This window comes from Bombus pascuorum, chromosome 13 (genome assembly GCF_905332965.1).
Source record: "Bombus pascuorum chromosome 13, iyBomPasc1.1, whole genome shotgun sequence".
Classification (NCBI taxonomy): domain Eukaryota; kingdom Metazoa; phylum Arthropoda; class Insecta; order Hymenoptera; family Apidae; genus Bombus; species Bombus pascuorum.
The window spans coordinates 12,105,504-12,120,415 of record NC_083500.1 but is presented as its reverse complement, the minus strand read 5'-3'; the positions used below and the strand labels follow the sequence as shown (position 1 = coordinate 12,120,415).

Here is a 14,912-nt window from a genome sequence, read left to right as displayed (position 1 = left end):
TTACGTTCGCCGACTTATTCGAAATTAGCAAAATTAGTCACAGCATTGCGCCCGATTAAATCCGATCTTGGAGCAAATTACGTTGATACGTATCTCTTCGGATTTTATTATTTTATTTTTTCGGTATATTTTATCCGCGCATTTTTATACGTGGCTCGGTGGCGCTTAAACCGTCCGGTCATTTTATCAGCGAGATAAATCTAACGGTTAACGCAAATTCTTTGGCATGCGCGTTTCACGTGCCATTTACCAAAATTGTTGTTGTGGTAATTGAATTAAATGTTTTCCGTTCGTGCATGATGCAGGATTAGAATGTTTTCTGCCGCCTCCTCCACCGCCTCCGCCGCCTCCGCCTCCGGTTACGACATTGAAAAGCAACAACTTGGCAATTACGACGGAGCAACAGCAACAACAACAACAACAACAACCTGTGACAAGAGAATCGACGACGACCGGTTTATCGACTAACGAAACAGCGGGAAATCTAACAACGATTCAAGCGGCAACCACATCGTTTCCAAGCGTCCCTGTGCCAACAGCGTATATCATGCATCCGGCGATGCAACCACAAACACCTGGACAGCCGACTACACCCTGGTGGGTACCAACGGATTCCGATACATCGGACCTTTATGCACAGTGGTACGACACGACCTACAAAGCGGCAGCTGCGGCAGTCGTATCGCCGGCGATACAAGTTTGCAGCAAGACCAAGAACAAGTATTACAAACGCAAGAACGAGTTCATCGATCCCGCGGTAGACGCAGGTAATTGTTTGCGACACGTGATAACAAGTGAAACGAATAGGATATATTTGCTTGATGGAAAAAGTTGAACCGGCCTGTAGAATACCGCTTTATGCGCATCAAATTATCATTGGAGAAATCCGATTGCAGATTCTTACGGTATTTTAGCTAATTAAAGATTGATTTATGTTTCTATTTCGTAGAGAAAGTTGCAAGCGCCCAGAGGGAACTGGCAGCATTAATGAAACCGCTGAAATGCGATCTGTGCAATGCAGTTGTAAGGCTCGATTACTTTATCCGATAAAAATACACGCGCGACTCTGTTGAATATCGTGTCGTTGTTTGACTAACACGTATATCTAAGCGAATACGGCAGCGAATTATAGTTTGCTTAAAAACGAACGGTTTCAGATGAACTCCACGCTACAAGCTAAGTTACATTACGATGGAAAGCCGCATCAGAAGAAGGTGTCTATGTTTCTGAATCAGAGTGTAAAGAAACAAAAGACCGAAGACGGCCAAGTCAGTAGCACGACCACCGACTGGCAAAACTATTGTGATGTAAGCAGATGAAAAGTACATGGTCGTTGGTGGAATGGAATAACAGGTAAATCGCGATTGAACGCTGTTACACGAGCGAAACGTGTTTGATTTGCAGATTTGTAAGACGTGGTTCACGTCGCAAACGGATGCGACGCAACACTACGCTGGTAAAAAACATATTAGAGCAGCGAACGGCGGACGTCGTGCGAGGTACAGAGATGTATACTTGTCTCAAATTATTCTTAGAAAGATAGCTGTGTCAGCCGAGATCGTCATACCAGAGCGTTGAATTCTACAGGCCGTCGAAGAAGTCGCAAAATCAAAATCAGTACAGTCAAATAGATCCCAGCGGCCGATTCGGAATGGCTTTTCAGGCGGAAGTGCAATCTACACCGGCACAGCCGGTAGTACCTGACGGTACCAATGCGGTACCTGCACCGGCAACGGCCTCCATCTACACACCGCCACCTTATCCAACGCCGTTGCGTTGCGATCTCTGCGGTGTTTCGGCAAATCGGCAGGATCAATTAGAAACGCACAAACGTGGTGCTAGGCACTTGAGAATGCTCAGATTGAACGGATTGCCGGTTCCCGAGCCTGGTAACTATTTTATTTACAAACAACTGTCCTGTTCGTAAGCGTTAGGATAATACGAGCCACGATAATATATGTAATAACGATAGTTGATCCAAGTAATAATTCTCGACGATATCCTAATGATTTTTCAAGTTGGCGTGACTCTTGTGGTAAGCGTCTTGATCTTAAAACTTACGAACGGCACGATACGTTCGTTCGTATCGCGGCAATGTTTATCGTACGTATGTTTTTAGCTAGCGAGAGCGAGGCGACACCCGCTACTCCCGGACCTATAGATTATTCCATTTACCGAACACCATCAGGTAGGGATACGTTCTCGAACGTTCGAATGATAACCAGAGTCACATGCCTCAGCAAACTGTTTCGTTCGCAGGTCAGTATTATTGTGCACCGTGCAATCTGTCGTTAAACTCGGAGAGTACGTTTGCTCAGCACGTGGAGAGCAAAAAGCATAAAAACCAGTCGAACCCAAAGTCTCCGTCTAACGCCGTAGTGGTGTCGAAGAAAGCTAGATTCAAGAAGAAATAAGACCACGGGAGCATCGTACATGTGCACGGTCGGTGCACGCTACTTCCTCGCCTGTCCATTGTTTTCACTGAAACTTTTCTCTCATTTTTCGGTTACGCAGATGTATTGTGGTTGTATCGCAAGCAACGTGCAGCGATCTGTGCCTAATAATAAGAAATAAAACTCTTGTTCGATATAGGGTCTAGCGGCGAGACTTTCGAGGAAGTCAGTAACCTCTGAGTCTTGCAACGTCACCGCGAGACTAACGAAAATTATGAATTAACGCGAAGCTGGATTCGATCGTCGCGCCACTGATGAGGAGGATAAGTCTGTTAGCGTTAATCGGTGTTTTAAATTAAATACCGATTAACTGTAAATTCGATTTTCAGTAAGCCGAACGGTTATTTAGACGGTAGCTCGTTAACCGTCTCGGAGGTTGCGCGACTAATCGCCCACATTTATTCAATTACGAAACCATTAGCTCGAACGCTCCCCGCCGTTCAATTCGCGAAATCGCGCGCGCGCTCGTACGAACGCGCGTTTGTCGCGTCCAAGTGAAATTTATGCGTCGTTCGCTGCCGACCTTCCGCAGAATTTATGACCGAGCGAACGAGCCATACCGAACCCTCCTCTATTAATTACCTCCTAAGACACGTATGACGGATCAACGTTTTCAGCCTGTTTTTACTGTCACTTCCCCGCGACAAATATATCTTTTGACAGTGGTGACCAAATAAAAATGTCGCTGTAAAGCATGAATCAACGAGTAAGAAACCCTGGAGCTACATTCACGATACCCAAAAATGGCAACAAGACGCGTAAAAGCTGCGTCTTTTTGGGAAAGAAGGACGAATTAGTCGTCGTCGTCGTCGTTAATATCGCTAAAAGGGAGAAATTCATCATAAAAATTCCACGGACTATCGTTTACTTAGCTCCAAGCTATTGAAAGAAGGCGAAAACTATAGTTACAGCCTGGATCTCGTGTGGAGATCGTCGAGCCTTTCGTTTCCACAAGGAGAATCGCATTCCGTTGATTTTTTTTTAACAAACTCACGATAATTCGATCATCCAACTATTTCCCTCCGACCCTTTTTCTTGTCTTTCCGTCACGCAGCTTCGGCTGCTGTTATTCCAGCGACGTGTAGAGATTAGGATCGTCCACGCACGGACTTGTAGATCGTTGGTTTATACCTGCGCATCGGATTTTTATGACCGCTGGTTCCACGTTTACCGTGTCTCTTTCCTTTTTTCTTGCTCGCTGCTTTCTCCCACTCTACGACATCACCGAAATCCCTTTTCCATCTTCTCGTCTGTCCTACACGTACCTACAACCGCTGCTATTTCTTTCTACTCTCGTGTTTACGATGGGAGAACCGAGATGTTGATTTTATGCAGCCTGGTAGCGTATACAGCGTATAGAGTGGTAGTGGAGGAGAATTTCCAGCGGAGACGAAGAACGGAAGTGAATTCGCAAGACAATCATAAAGGTAATACTGGAACACAATAAGAACGAGGGACGGAAATCGATTTGTCACGCGATCAGGTGTAATGCGCGTAAAAACTTATTAATCACCGAGCGTTCGCGTAGAAATTCGATAAATTCCTGCCGATGACTGGAGAGAATTTCTGAGAACCTGAAAGCGATGTGAGTCGTCTTCCTCTGAAATTGCCGGCACTGACGCGTCAGGATCGTGCAATAAACGAGAGCAAACGATCCAACCTCGTACAAGCTCGGTCAAAGATAAAAAAAAAAGAAAGAATTTCATAACTATATCGAACGGGTTGTCTTCGATTCGAATATGATTCACCCTACGCGATAAATTCCTCTATGAGGAAAATATAGTTCTAACACGCCGAGGCTCGTACGCAAGGCCTATAAGCAATAAGGCTGATGACCGTTGATTATGCAACTATTCACGCAGAAATCCTCTTCCGTGATCGCGTGGACCCACGTTATTAACAGGAGATATCGAGCGAAAGATCGTCTCGGATAATGAACATCGACGAACACAGACGTAGATGCTTTAAACCGACTAACGAGTGAATTTATGGCCTTAAAAGAGACATCGACGTTTCAAAGATTCGATATTGCATGCGCGTCGATTAGAATTTCTAATACTATAGATGGCTAAGTAGGTCCTAAAACGCACGACGAGTCGAAGACGATTCTCCGTTAATTCTTACGGTCGAACCGAAACGCAATACCAACGGACGATTCCAACGAGTCCGTGGCTGGAGGCAGCGGTCACGGATTTTCTTTACACGCGAACATTCATTTCTAATTCCGCAAACGAACGGCTAACTTTGTTAACACGAGAAACGGTACCGGTGCCAAGCAAGAGCAGCCGCTCCTTTGTCTCGCTGAATCCATTGTTCCATCTGAGAGTAATGAATTGGTAAAAAACAGCTCGGAGAGGCAGCAGGCGAACCGAGAATGCAAGGATTTCTTTTCTGTCCCGTTCGCCAGCCCTCGAACAAATTCGTACAATTATTTCTCGATTAGGCGAGATCGTTGCCCACTGCCAGTGGAACAAGGCCAGATCGCCGGCCTCTATTACAGACGAGTAGGAGAAAAACGACGCGTGTGCTTCGCAACGCGAGCCGCCTAATCGCGGAAATTTCGCAGGACGGCACACCCGCTTTAATAAGACGTTTTTGCGAATCAGCCTGTGGAAAGAGGTAACAGTGACGGGACGAAGACAGAGGAACGCGAGACGGGACGAAAAGAAAGGAAAGGGAATAAAAAGTGTGTTCCCGGGCGCATCTCGGTGGGGCTGACCTTGCAAGTCTTCACGGCCCACCAATGTAGACCGACAAGAAAATAGAAAATCGTGCTCCTAAATGCGGGCGGTGTGATGTCATGCGGAAATAGCCGCCCGTCTATGCTCTCTGCTCTCTGCTCTCTGCTCTCTGCCGCCGCGACAGAGAAAGGCGAACAGGGAATCTTGATCGGTCGACCGATTACCTCCTCGTCACTGAGCTTCCAACGAGCCGATAGACAGTTTTGCCTTTGCAATCCGCCAACGAAAGTTCGTTTGCGAACAATCCCAATCATTTTCCACTCGATTTTGCCCTACGTTTTTAACCCTCTTATCTTTCTACCAGTCACCGATAATTCCTATCGTTCGTGGCCGTGCGATTCGTATCATGGATATTCCTCGAATATTCTTGGAATTTTGAAAAGTATACCACTCACTCGTGAACTAAATAAAAAAGAACAAAAAAAAAAAAAAAAGCGTAAGAAATAGTCTTCGTATCTAGTAGAAAATTAATATACACCATACGAGCAGTGCTTGGAACGATTCCATTAAACAGCTTTGTGTCAAACCGTACCAATATCGTCGCGATACTCGGAACTCGATGCTTACGATGCTAAAGAAGTTTCAAAATGTTTTGTATGACACATACGTAATCATAAAAAAGTACTTTTGCCAGTCACTTGATACGATACGACAGCTATGTACATACGTGTATATCAGGAATACGCTAGTGTGCATAGGCGCAAGAAATATCGCGAGAAAAATGATCGCACTTACCATTAAAAATCGTACGCCCAGATTCACGTTCGACGAACCCTCGCAGTCGTCGTCCAATTCTGGGAAAAGTCGGTGAGATAACGATTGTCCTGGCAATGGTTTCCCTTCGGAACGACGCTGCGTTCTCGCGTAATATTTCGTCGTATCGAATAACGCGTCGATTATCAGCGACCGTGAAAACACTATTACACGCTCTATATCTCGCGATTAAACGCTTTGCGCGAAGGAACGATCTTTCAAAAACGGTTTCACATACTTTGTAAGTAGATTTCAAAACGAAATCACGAATCACTTCGTTCGAGACTTGCGCGGTCTTTGATGTTTCAATAAAAGTAATTCGATATAGATTAGGGGAACTCGATATGAAAAAATATCGCACACTAACGGTACGTATGTATAACAGTCTGTCGTTTCACTAATTTTAATTCGGTAACGAAGAGAAATTGGCAACGACGCACCGACCGGTGACGAACGCGATCGCGACGATCAAAGTTGCAATAAATTACCCATAATTCGTTTTGAATCGATCACGTGGTTTCAAATTGCAAGAAATTACCCAGTTTGCATCGCGTTGGGTCACGTGACGAAAAAAAGATACGCTCGTAGTTGATTTTCGGAGGATCGGCGGATTCGTCGTTCGACGTAATTGATCCAAGAATTTGCACGTAATCAGGTAAAGATTTGTAAATAATCAAGCATCGTGTTTCGTTTATAAGGATAGAGGATTTATTTTACCGAAAGCTCGTATGCATGAATATAGTTTCTATACGAATAAAGATAATTATATCATTTTTTACGATTTTGAAATCGTATAGGTTGGCAAGGATAGAAGATGTACGGCTTCCGTGTACGATGGGAGAGAAGCCCGATTTCCAAGTTCTCGAAGAAAGGAAGAAACAAAGGGACAAAGGTGTGCGAAGTAAATTTTAAACGATATTTCGCGGCGATCGTCGTCGACTAAAGTCACCAGGAATTCAAGTGCGGAACTTTGCGGATGTGTATGAGAACGCCCGCTGTCATACCGCCGGCACGATTGCGCATGCGCGTGGCTTACACTTGACGGGCTCAAAAAATCAATGACCCCGCTCAGTCGTGGGTCCGTTTACATCTTTCTCTGGACGAGCTAAGAAGACCGGGAATAAAATCAGAAATCGGTTCGAGGAAACGCGCTGAACGTCGATGATCGCAGAATCTAGCGGGCAACTGTGGCGAAAATTTCAGGTAGGAGTGGGAAAGAAGCGATGGAGGAAAATGGACGGTAAGGGTGCAGCCCCGGTGGCGGCGCTGGTGTATACCGGCCGAATAGCGGTTCGGTGAAACCAGCCGAGCGACCTCGTCTCGTTTCGGCTCGCCGCGTTAGTTCGTGTTCTCTCGCAGCACACGACGGACGTATACTATTTCGCGACGGGTCTCGTGTTCTCTACTCGAGGGAGAAAAAAAAAAAAAGCTAAACTGTTATACGCTACCGAATCAGCGTGGAACACGTAATTCAGTGATTTACGTGTAAACGAAAAAACTGTGTCGCAAGTTGAGAAAGAGAGCGGAACGCGTGTCTCGCGAGAACGACACACGAGGTCGTAAGTGCTTCGACCGGCGATAAAGTTTCGTTGTGACTTGTGCAAGGAAAGAAAAAAAAAAAGAGAAAAGTGGTGAACCAAAGGAATGTGCGAATATATATCGTTCGCGTCGTGTATAACAGTACCAGGCACGGTTTAACGGCGAGAAAAAGTCCGGTAATCGAATCGATTTTAGGTAGAACGCGGTTCGGTGAATTGTCAGGGGAGAGTATATACCTCTACCATCGTAGCCGTCGTCGCGGTGCACCGTCCATCCACCTTTCGCGTTGCCGCGAGTGCACGGGATAAAATGGCGCTTGCTTTCGTCCGTATACCTCTATCGACCATGACAAACGATTTAACGACGGAATCGCGTCGACGCCAGTCACGACGTTTTTGAGCAGCCGAACGTTTCGCGGCATCGCTTCCCCTCTTCGCCCCACCCTCTTGCCCCGTTTCGATCGTTTTAACGCCTTTTTCTCTACGAATCGAAGCGCTAACGTCACCGCCAGCCACGGGATCGCGATTCGAGGAAGACGACACTTTAACAACGAAGGAAGAAACGATCTCGTACACCCGCGGCGTCCTTGGACTGGAATTTCGAAAACAACGAGCTTCGAGCTGCGGAACGACACTCCTCGTTCGCGTTACGGTAAGTAAAAACAAGATCTGGCATTAATTTACAAAATCCTCACCGACCGTTGTAAACACACATCGATACATAAACGCGTAACAGCGTGTTATATATTTCGAAATCGAAAGCAGCTTATCCCCGGAATGGAAGATAAGTTTACAATCTAGCGGCGAGCTGCAATTCGTGTCGCGATAAATCCCGGTTCGACGCTACTCAGCGCCGAGAGAAATGTTCGTTTTCCGTTTGTTATCCGCCACTTACGACACCAGATATTAACGATCGCAGTGAAAGGCATTGATTCGTTGAACCTGAGAATGCTGTGTCAGCAGCGTAGATTCCATTCGAACAGGTTTGCCATTTGATTCGCGTTACCTTCCCCGACGCAAGAAATAGCAGACAGCGGGACCGATCTACAATAGCGATCCAAGTCCGGTTACGAGCAGAGAATTCTTTTTTTCCCCTCGAAATCTGAATTTTTGGAGGTTTTTTTTTCGGCAGAAAGTGCACAGCGTGTATTAACGATTCCGTAATTATGCAAATAAACGTTGAAAGGGTTTTGGGGGTCGCGGGGCCTATTTGAAAGTCTGAGTGACACGCACGCACATACGAAGCTAGCTAATGTGTACATAGGTAACGCGTGTGTGCACAGTCGACTGAGTACACACGCGCTTTCGCACGCGCCTAAACGTGCCAAACGCGGTTCGGCCGTACGCGCGGCCAACATACATGTAGTACTCGGAAAATGACAGGCCATCGGTGAGCCGGTATGTTTGAGCTCGCCTCCTCGTGCAAATATTTTGCGCGGGCAAACATTGGTCATGACGGATCATGCGCCCTCCTAGAAGATAGACGGGAAGAAGGTGCTTCGCGTCCGCTAAACAACGGGATATGGTGCCGACTTTTGCCTAATGTCACGGACAAAGAGCCACCGATGGGTCACACTGGAGATCCGAGAATCGTAAATTACCGCGTTAACATAGACGAGAAGTCGAGATACAGATCTTTGTAATACATCCTTTACAGTATCGATTCCATCTTGTCGTAAGTTTAGCTGTTTTAGATTACCAAAAAGATAAATTCACGTTACCGAGCTATCGCAACGGAACTTTTACGAGCGTAGCTGTTCGATTTTCTACATGTCCAATCGGATTTTGTCGCGTTCTATTTTACGCGTCGTGCCACTGGAAGGATGGAAGAATCGTAAGGCGGTAATGGGAAGCGGTTACGTCGTAATAGAATTTTGAAGAGGTTCGAGTCGTGAAATGGGGTTCGGGTTAGAAAGTTGACACCAGCGTGGCTAGGTAGAATGGTAACTTTTACGATAGGTATTTCGGCAACCCCTACCGTTGTCTACCTGTTGGCACGAGCAAAAACAGGCAGGACCCGTAGGTTTCACGGCGTGAAACGCGATGAAATTGTAGAAATGCCGAGTGTACACTCGCGTTGCGTCTAATCCAGGCGAGCGTACGAACCGTCTATCTAACAGTTGCAGGCAAACGATTAGCGTTCATCGATGCGCTTAGTCGGGACAGTTGTACGTCGAAGCGCAGTTCATTTGCATAATCTTGCGTCGCAGTAGAGCGGAGTACTGCGCGGGTACAGTGGATGGTTGTTAAGGAGTGTGTAACTCAACACGATGATCGATAACCGTTGCTTGTTTTCAGCTTAATTTCATTTTCTGGTATATAACCGCGTGCCGGAGACATTGGTGGCAATTAGCCTCAATTTCGAGTTCCGTCTGAAAGCCGCTAATTCGTGGTATAACGTTTCTTGCCCTCGGTACCGGCGCGCCGCGTCCTTCTTTTCTTTCGCGCTTCCACCACGTGAGAACGGATTCTCGATGTTTGTCTTCACGCTTGTGGCACCATCCGCTCGTCAGATCTGGCCGATAATCGTCGAACCGTTAGACGAAAACGATCGTGTGCCAAGAACCGGCGAATGTAGCGAACGAGAGGGGCCGGGTACGTAAAGAATCTTCTCTCGGTTTCGCTCGCGTACAGCTCGTACGTGTAGGACGCGTGTAAGGTTGAGCTATGTCGGGAGAAGCAATCTCGTGCCGGTATCGAGGATTGGAGCGATTAATTATGATTACTGGTATTATTATTAGAGGCGTGCGTAGCGGCGGTTATCAGGACGAGCGAGTCGAGTCTGTACGCTGGTCGTCGAGCCCCGTCGTTAGATATGCCGCGCGACACCGCGATCTAGACACCGTGTAGCGTTCCACTGCGCACACCAGTGCGTAATTGCATTGTGAAAGTATTACAAAGCGATTCTCGTCGGCTGTGTGGAAACGCGTGGTCGCTCGATCGAGCAGCCTGCCGCGCCACAGACCTCTGGAAATAGTGAAAGTAGTGCAACTACCTGGCTCGTCCTTTGAAAACCACTTGCGCCCATGTACCTTTGCTCGTACGCGCTCGGTTTTTCGTCCCGGTATCGAGTTACGTTTCCGATAGGAATCCAACTCGACTCTTTTCTCCGTTACGTTCGATTCTTTGGTAGAAACCGCGACGTTAAACTTATCTAAGTTTAGTCGTTAAACTACTCGTGGAAATTCCGAAACGAAAACGACGAACGAACGATATATGATATAGTTAGTTAGTGGCCGCAATCCGTAAGCCAAAGTACGTAGTGAGGATGTGAAATTTTGGGTCGGCAAGTGGGTGCCGACTGGCGACAGGCCGATTCGAATCTCGGTTTACGTTTGCAACAAGGGCGACAGGTCTTCCTGCTCCTGCGCTAATCTCGCCGCTCATCTAGGATCTAGAGTTACCTGGATGTATAGTTTGCCGCATCGGCCATACACGCTCATCCTCCACGGCTACTGCTATATATCGCGCGTTATTCGCAAGGTCACGTTTTCCATCTGTTTCGTAGCAGTGGATGGCCGATAATCTATCGCGAGTACGATGATATCGTATCTATATTTAAAGCTTGGGGCAGAATCGATTTCGCAAGCGGAGCTCCTTTCGTTAAACTTGACACAGCGATATTTTTCGCAACAAATTACAAGTTACTCGCCACACGTGTAACTTCGCTACCGGAATCGTTAATGAGTCCGCTGATTTCCATACTTTGGAACGTTCGAATTGATTCCTCGCGCAGACGCTGGAATTAATAATAGCGTGCGTTGAATTAATAAACCGCTTGATCAAGCTTCAGCCACCAGACGTGGACTTTCATTTGCCGCGGCCAACATATTAGTCACCATACTATCTCGAAATCGGTATAATACCGTTGGCAATTCTTACGAATGGCAGAAGAAAAGTACTTCCTTGGAAGATGCTACCTCGCCTGGCGTATCAAATTTCACTCGCGCAATATCCAGATAAATACACCGCGGGCTCGCTCGGCGTTATTAATTTCGCAATAAAAACTAAAGTACCAGGAGGACACGGTCTTGCGCAATTTCATTTACATAGGATTTTTATTTGTCTGTCCGGTGGGGACGCTGCGTAAATTTTTATACGCGTTTCGGCCGTTCCTTTAGCCGGGCTGCCTAAGAAAATCATTGAAATTGCCCGAAAGAAATCGACTGCGCGAGAGTCGTGTTGAACCGCGATCAACCATAACCGGCAACACCTGTGTCATAACGATAATGATAATTAGCAACGTTTTAGTACGTACGTAGTTTGCGAAACGTCTCTGGAATATCGCGACGCTGGAGGGTGAACGGTCTTCCGACCTACTTATCTATCAGACATTTTAGCAAGAATAAAACTTATCGACCGTTTAAACTTAGAGACACCGAGACAACCGAGCTAGAATCGTTGCAAATTTATGACGGGCTTATCGAAAGAATTTATCGTTAATCGTTATTGCTGAAACGTTCAAAGTCGTTTTGATCGATAAGTAGATGACGCTACTTTTGCCCCAGTTACACGACGTTTCTGCCAAAGGGAAAAACTTATCGCGTTCGCAGCTTTGCATAAATTACCACGTAGATTCTTGCACGAACCTTTGAGAAATTTATCACGATGTTATCGTTATCACGCTGATTCGTTTCTTTCCCCATTTTTATCGATAAGTAGATTTTAATCGGCGATTTTCATCGTTGGCTGATCGCGTTCGTCGCCACGTCCGATTTTAACGTTCAACGTTTAACCTCGCATAAGCCACCACCCTTGGTAGGGGAGTTTTCTCGGCTCATGAATTTTTCCGCGCCACGGTAAACGCTACTACGACGATTCGTTGTGTCGAGTCACGTGGTCGTGCAATCTAGCTTTGACGATAGGCCACGTGTTATTAGGCCCTTTTAATAGACGATGGTCGAACCGATCGAGAACGTCGCTCAGATGCCGGATTACCGACGTTCGTTTTTCCTCCGAAAGGGACGGTCTTGCGATAAATCCGGTTAAATCGTTTCGTTTGAATCTTCGAGATGGCAGGCAGCATTATTATTGGAACGCGGCTTGGGAGAAGGGAAACACGACTGGTCTTTAAAAGACGGTCTTGCGTGCCATGAAAAAGTGAAGAGCCGAGTGGAAGGATCGGTTTCTTACCACTCGCTGTTACCATTTCCCTTTATTACACCGACGGCCAGTTTATAATCGAATCTCTTCGCGTTAATTGCAAATCGATTTGGCCGGATTACGTCCGGAAAACATGCAGCTCGAAGGAATTTACGCGCGATGCGTTGGACTAGTTTTCTTTTCTTTTTCTTTCGCAACTAGTTGCACCCGATCCGAGATCCAGCTGCTAATTCGGAATTTAAAGTATAATGTTCGCGATGTTCATTGTTTCGGGTGGCTGGCTTAGCGCACACGTCGGCGAATTGCCAGAACAATAGCAGTAATTACCAGGATTTCGGTGGAGCTCGATTATGCTCCGGTACAGAGGCGAGTCGCTCGATGAATTTAAGTTTATTTTCTCGTTGACAGGCGAGCGTGAATGGAGATTCGCCTTATATTCGCTGCTCGAGTTTCATGGGAATCTGGCCAATGGCGTGCCCCTTTCCTCCTACCTTTCTTGCACACGCTGTGCAGTTAGCGATGTACATATGGCTGCGTTTTTTCGTTTTCATTCGAGGGACCATTTTTTTGGGAAGTGGGCGTACCTCTTTCCGGTTTTTGGGCCATTGTGTTCCGCCCTGTCTGATTCTTCTTCTTCTTCTTCTTCTTCTTCTCTTCTTCTTCTACTTCTTCCTCTTCGTCTTTTCATCGTCCTCCGCTTCTTCTTCTTCTTCTTCTTCTTCTTCTCCTTCTCATTCTGCTTCATCGTCGCCGTCTTTTACTGCTACTTCTTCTTCTTCTTCATCTTCTGCTTCTTCTTCTTCTTCTTCTTCTTCTTTTGCTTGGTCTTCTTGTACTCGGCAAGAATGTACCCGAACTGGTATGCGTGGATGCATGTGTGTCGGAACACGGCTGCAAGTACTCGCACGCAACGCATGCATACTTGCTGGCACGCGTGTCTACAAATACACAGGCCGTGTGGTGAGTTTGTTTCTTTGCAAATCGCGGTACCGCGGCGAAGACAAATTCGCGTTGAAGAATTCGCTCGGCCGGGGCTCTATGGTCGTTACTTGTAATAATTAATAATTAACACGTTGGCGGTGCAGAACGGCGTTTTAAGGTCACGAAGCTGCAGTGCAGCGGACCATTAGAGCTGGATAAAAGCGGAGGACATCGTTTTGTTCGTCACCTGGGAGAGACACTCTAGCTCGAGATACGAGTAGAAGATTCGTCGACGACAAAACGTAGCTGGTCGGCCAATTTCATTCGAAAAAGCCGTAAAGTACAGGTTAGGTTGGTCCGGTGGAAAAGAAAGGCTCGCTCGCATTGTGGCTCGAGACAAAGGGACATTTTTTTGTGCGCGATCAAAGGAACGACGAAAGAGAGAGGGAGAAAGAGAAAGACCCTTTTACGCGGTCTGTATCGAGCGAGTTCTCGACTTGGCTTCGACACGCTCGAATTAATGATTTCCTCATCCATGAGCATTACTTCCCCCCCCGTTCCATTCCACCTCGCTTCGACGACCGAATCAGCCTAATTATTTTTCCGTGCTTTTGCCCCGGCGCTCGTCCGTTACGTTCAACCGCGTGCTCCACCCGACGGCCTTTCTAACCTCGCGTGGAAACCGCCGCGGACCGGACCAAGATTCGTCCAAGCAGATGTTTCCTGTAGTGGATATTCATCCTCGAGATACGTTGGATCGTTCGGACGAGTCGAACGACCGCGTATCCGCGAAGGTGCGCGATAAGAAAACGCGTTTTCACGTAGGCTTCTGCGGCAGAGAACGGCGGTTGCGAAGGCAGACGGAATGAACCGTTAGAACTGGTGCTCCTCTCTGCCGCTTCTCTTTCCGAGCTCGCGAACGGTTATCTCACGGAGAGGATCGAAAGATTCGGGTCGAGGTTAATCCGTATCGCGTCGTCCGAGGCACCTGCGATTAATTTCTTACCTTTTCCTCCAATTCGGCGATATCTTTCTTTCGTTTTTTTCCTCCTGTCGACCGACGGCCGACTTAATTTTTGCGAAATATTTTAATCGGATCGCCGCCGAGCAACCAAGGGACACGACGTTTGCTTTAGCCGTTTACTCGATTTCGATCGGTTCGCCGGCAAGATAAACGAGCGTATCCGCGCATCCGTCCTTCGCCGGCTACTTTATTTGCACTTGGCTAACAACGACCGATCGGTTGGCTTTCCAATTTCCGTCTTTTTTCGCGGTAACTCGTCGGACCGTGAATAAGGGAAATTTGAAAATTCACGGATCGAACGGCACGTTAATCGAAACCGGCGCGGCGGTATCGTTGGAACAGCCGAGCTCGGCTCGTTCGTCGTGTTTGCTCTCGGGAT

General features: G+C 46.9%; 1 protein-coding gene across 2 annotated transcripts in view; it reads left to right on the top strand.

Annotated features, from left to right (window-relative positions):
• The window catches only part of LOC132913230 (zinc finger protein 346-like), a 38,608-nt gene that overhangs the window by 1,091 nt on the left and 22,605 nt on the right, over positions 1-14,912 (top strand). The window contains exons 2-8 of one of the 2 annotated variants that reach the window (XR_009659345.1): positions 306-767; positions 950-1,023; positions 1,158-1,307; positions 1,405-1,499; positions 1,588-1,889; positions 2,120-2,188; positions 6,745-8,137. Coding sequence is in view for 1 of the 2 variants with exons in the window: in XM_060971397.1 (XP_060827380.1) it covers positions 306-767; positions 950-1,023; positions 1,158-1,307; positions 1,405-1,499; positions 1,588-1,889; positions 2,120-2,188; positions 2,260-2,414 (1,307 nt within the window). In the remaining variant the exon portion in view is untranslated. Of the gene's footprint in view, positions 1-305; positions 768-949; positions 1,024-1,157; positions 1,308-1,404; positions 1,500-1,587; positions 1,890-2,119; positions 2,189-2,259; positions 2,590-6,744; positions 8,138-14,912 lie in introns of those variants that run through there. The other variant, XM_060971397.1, reaches the window with a different exon arrangement.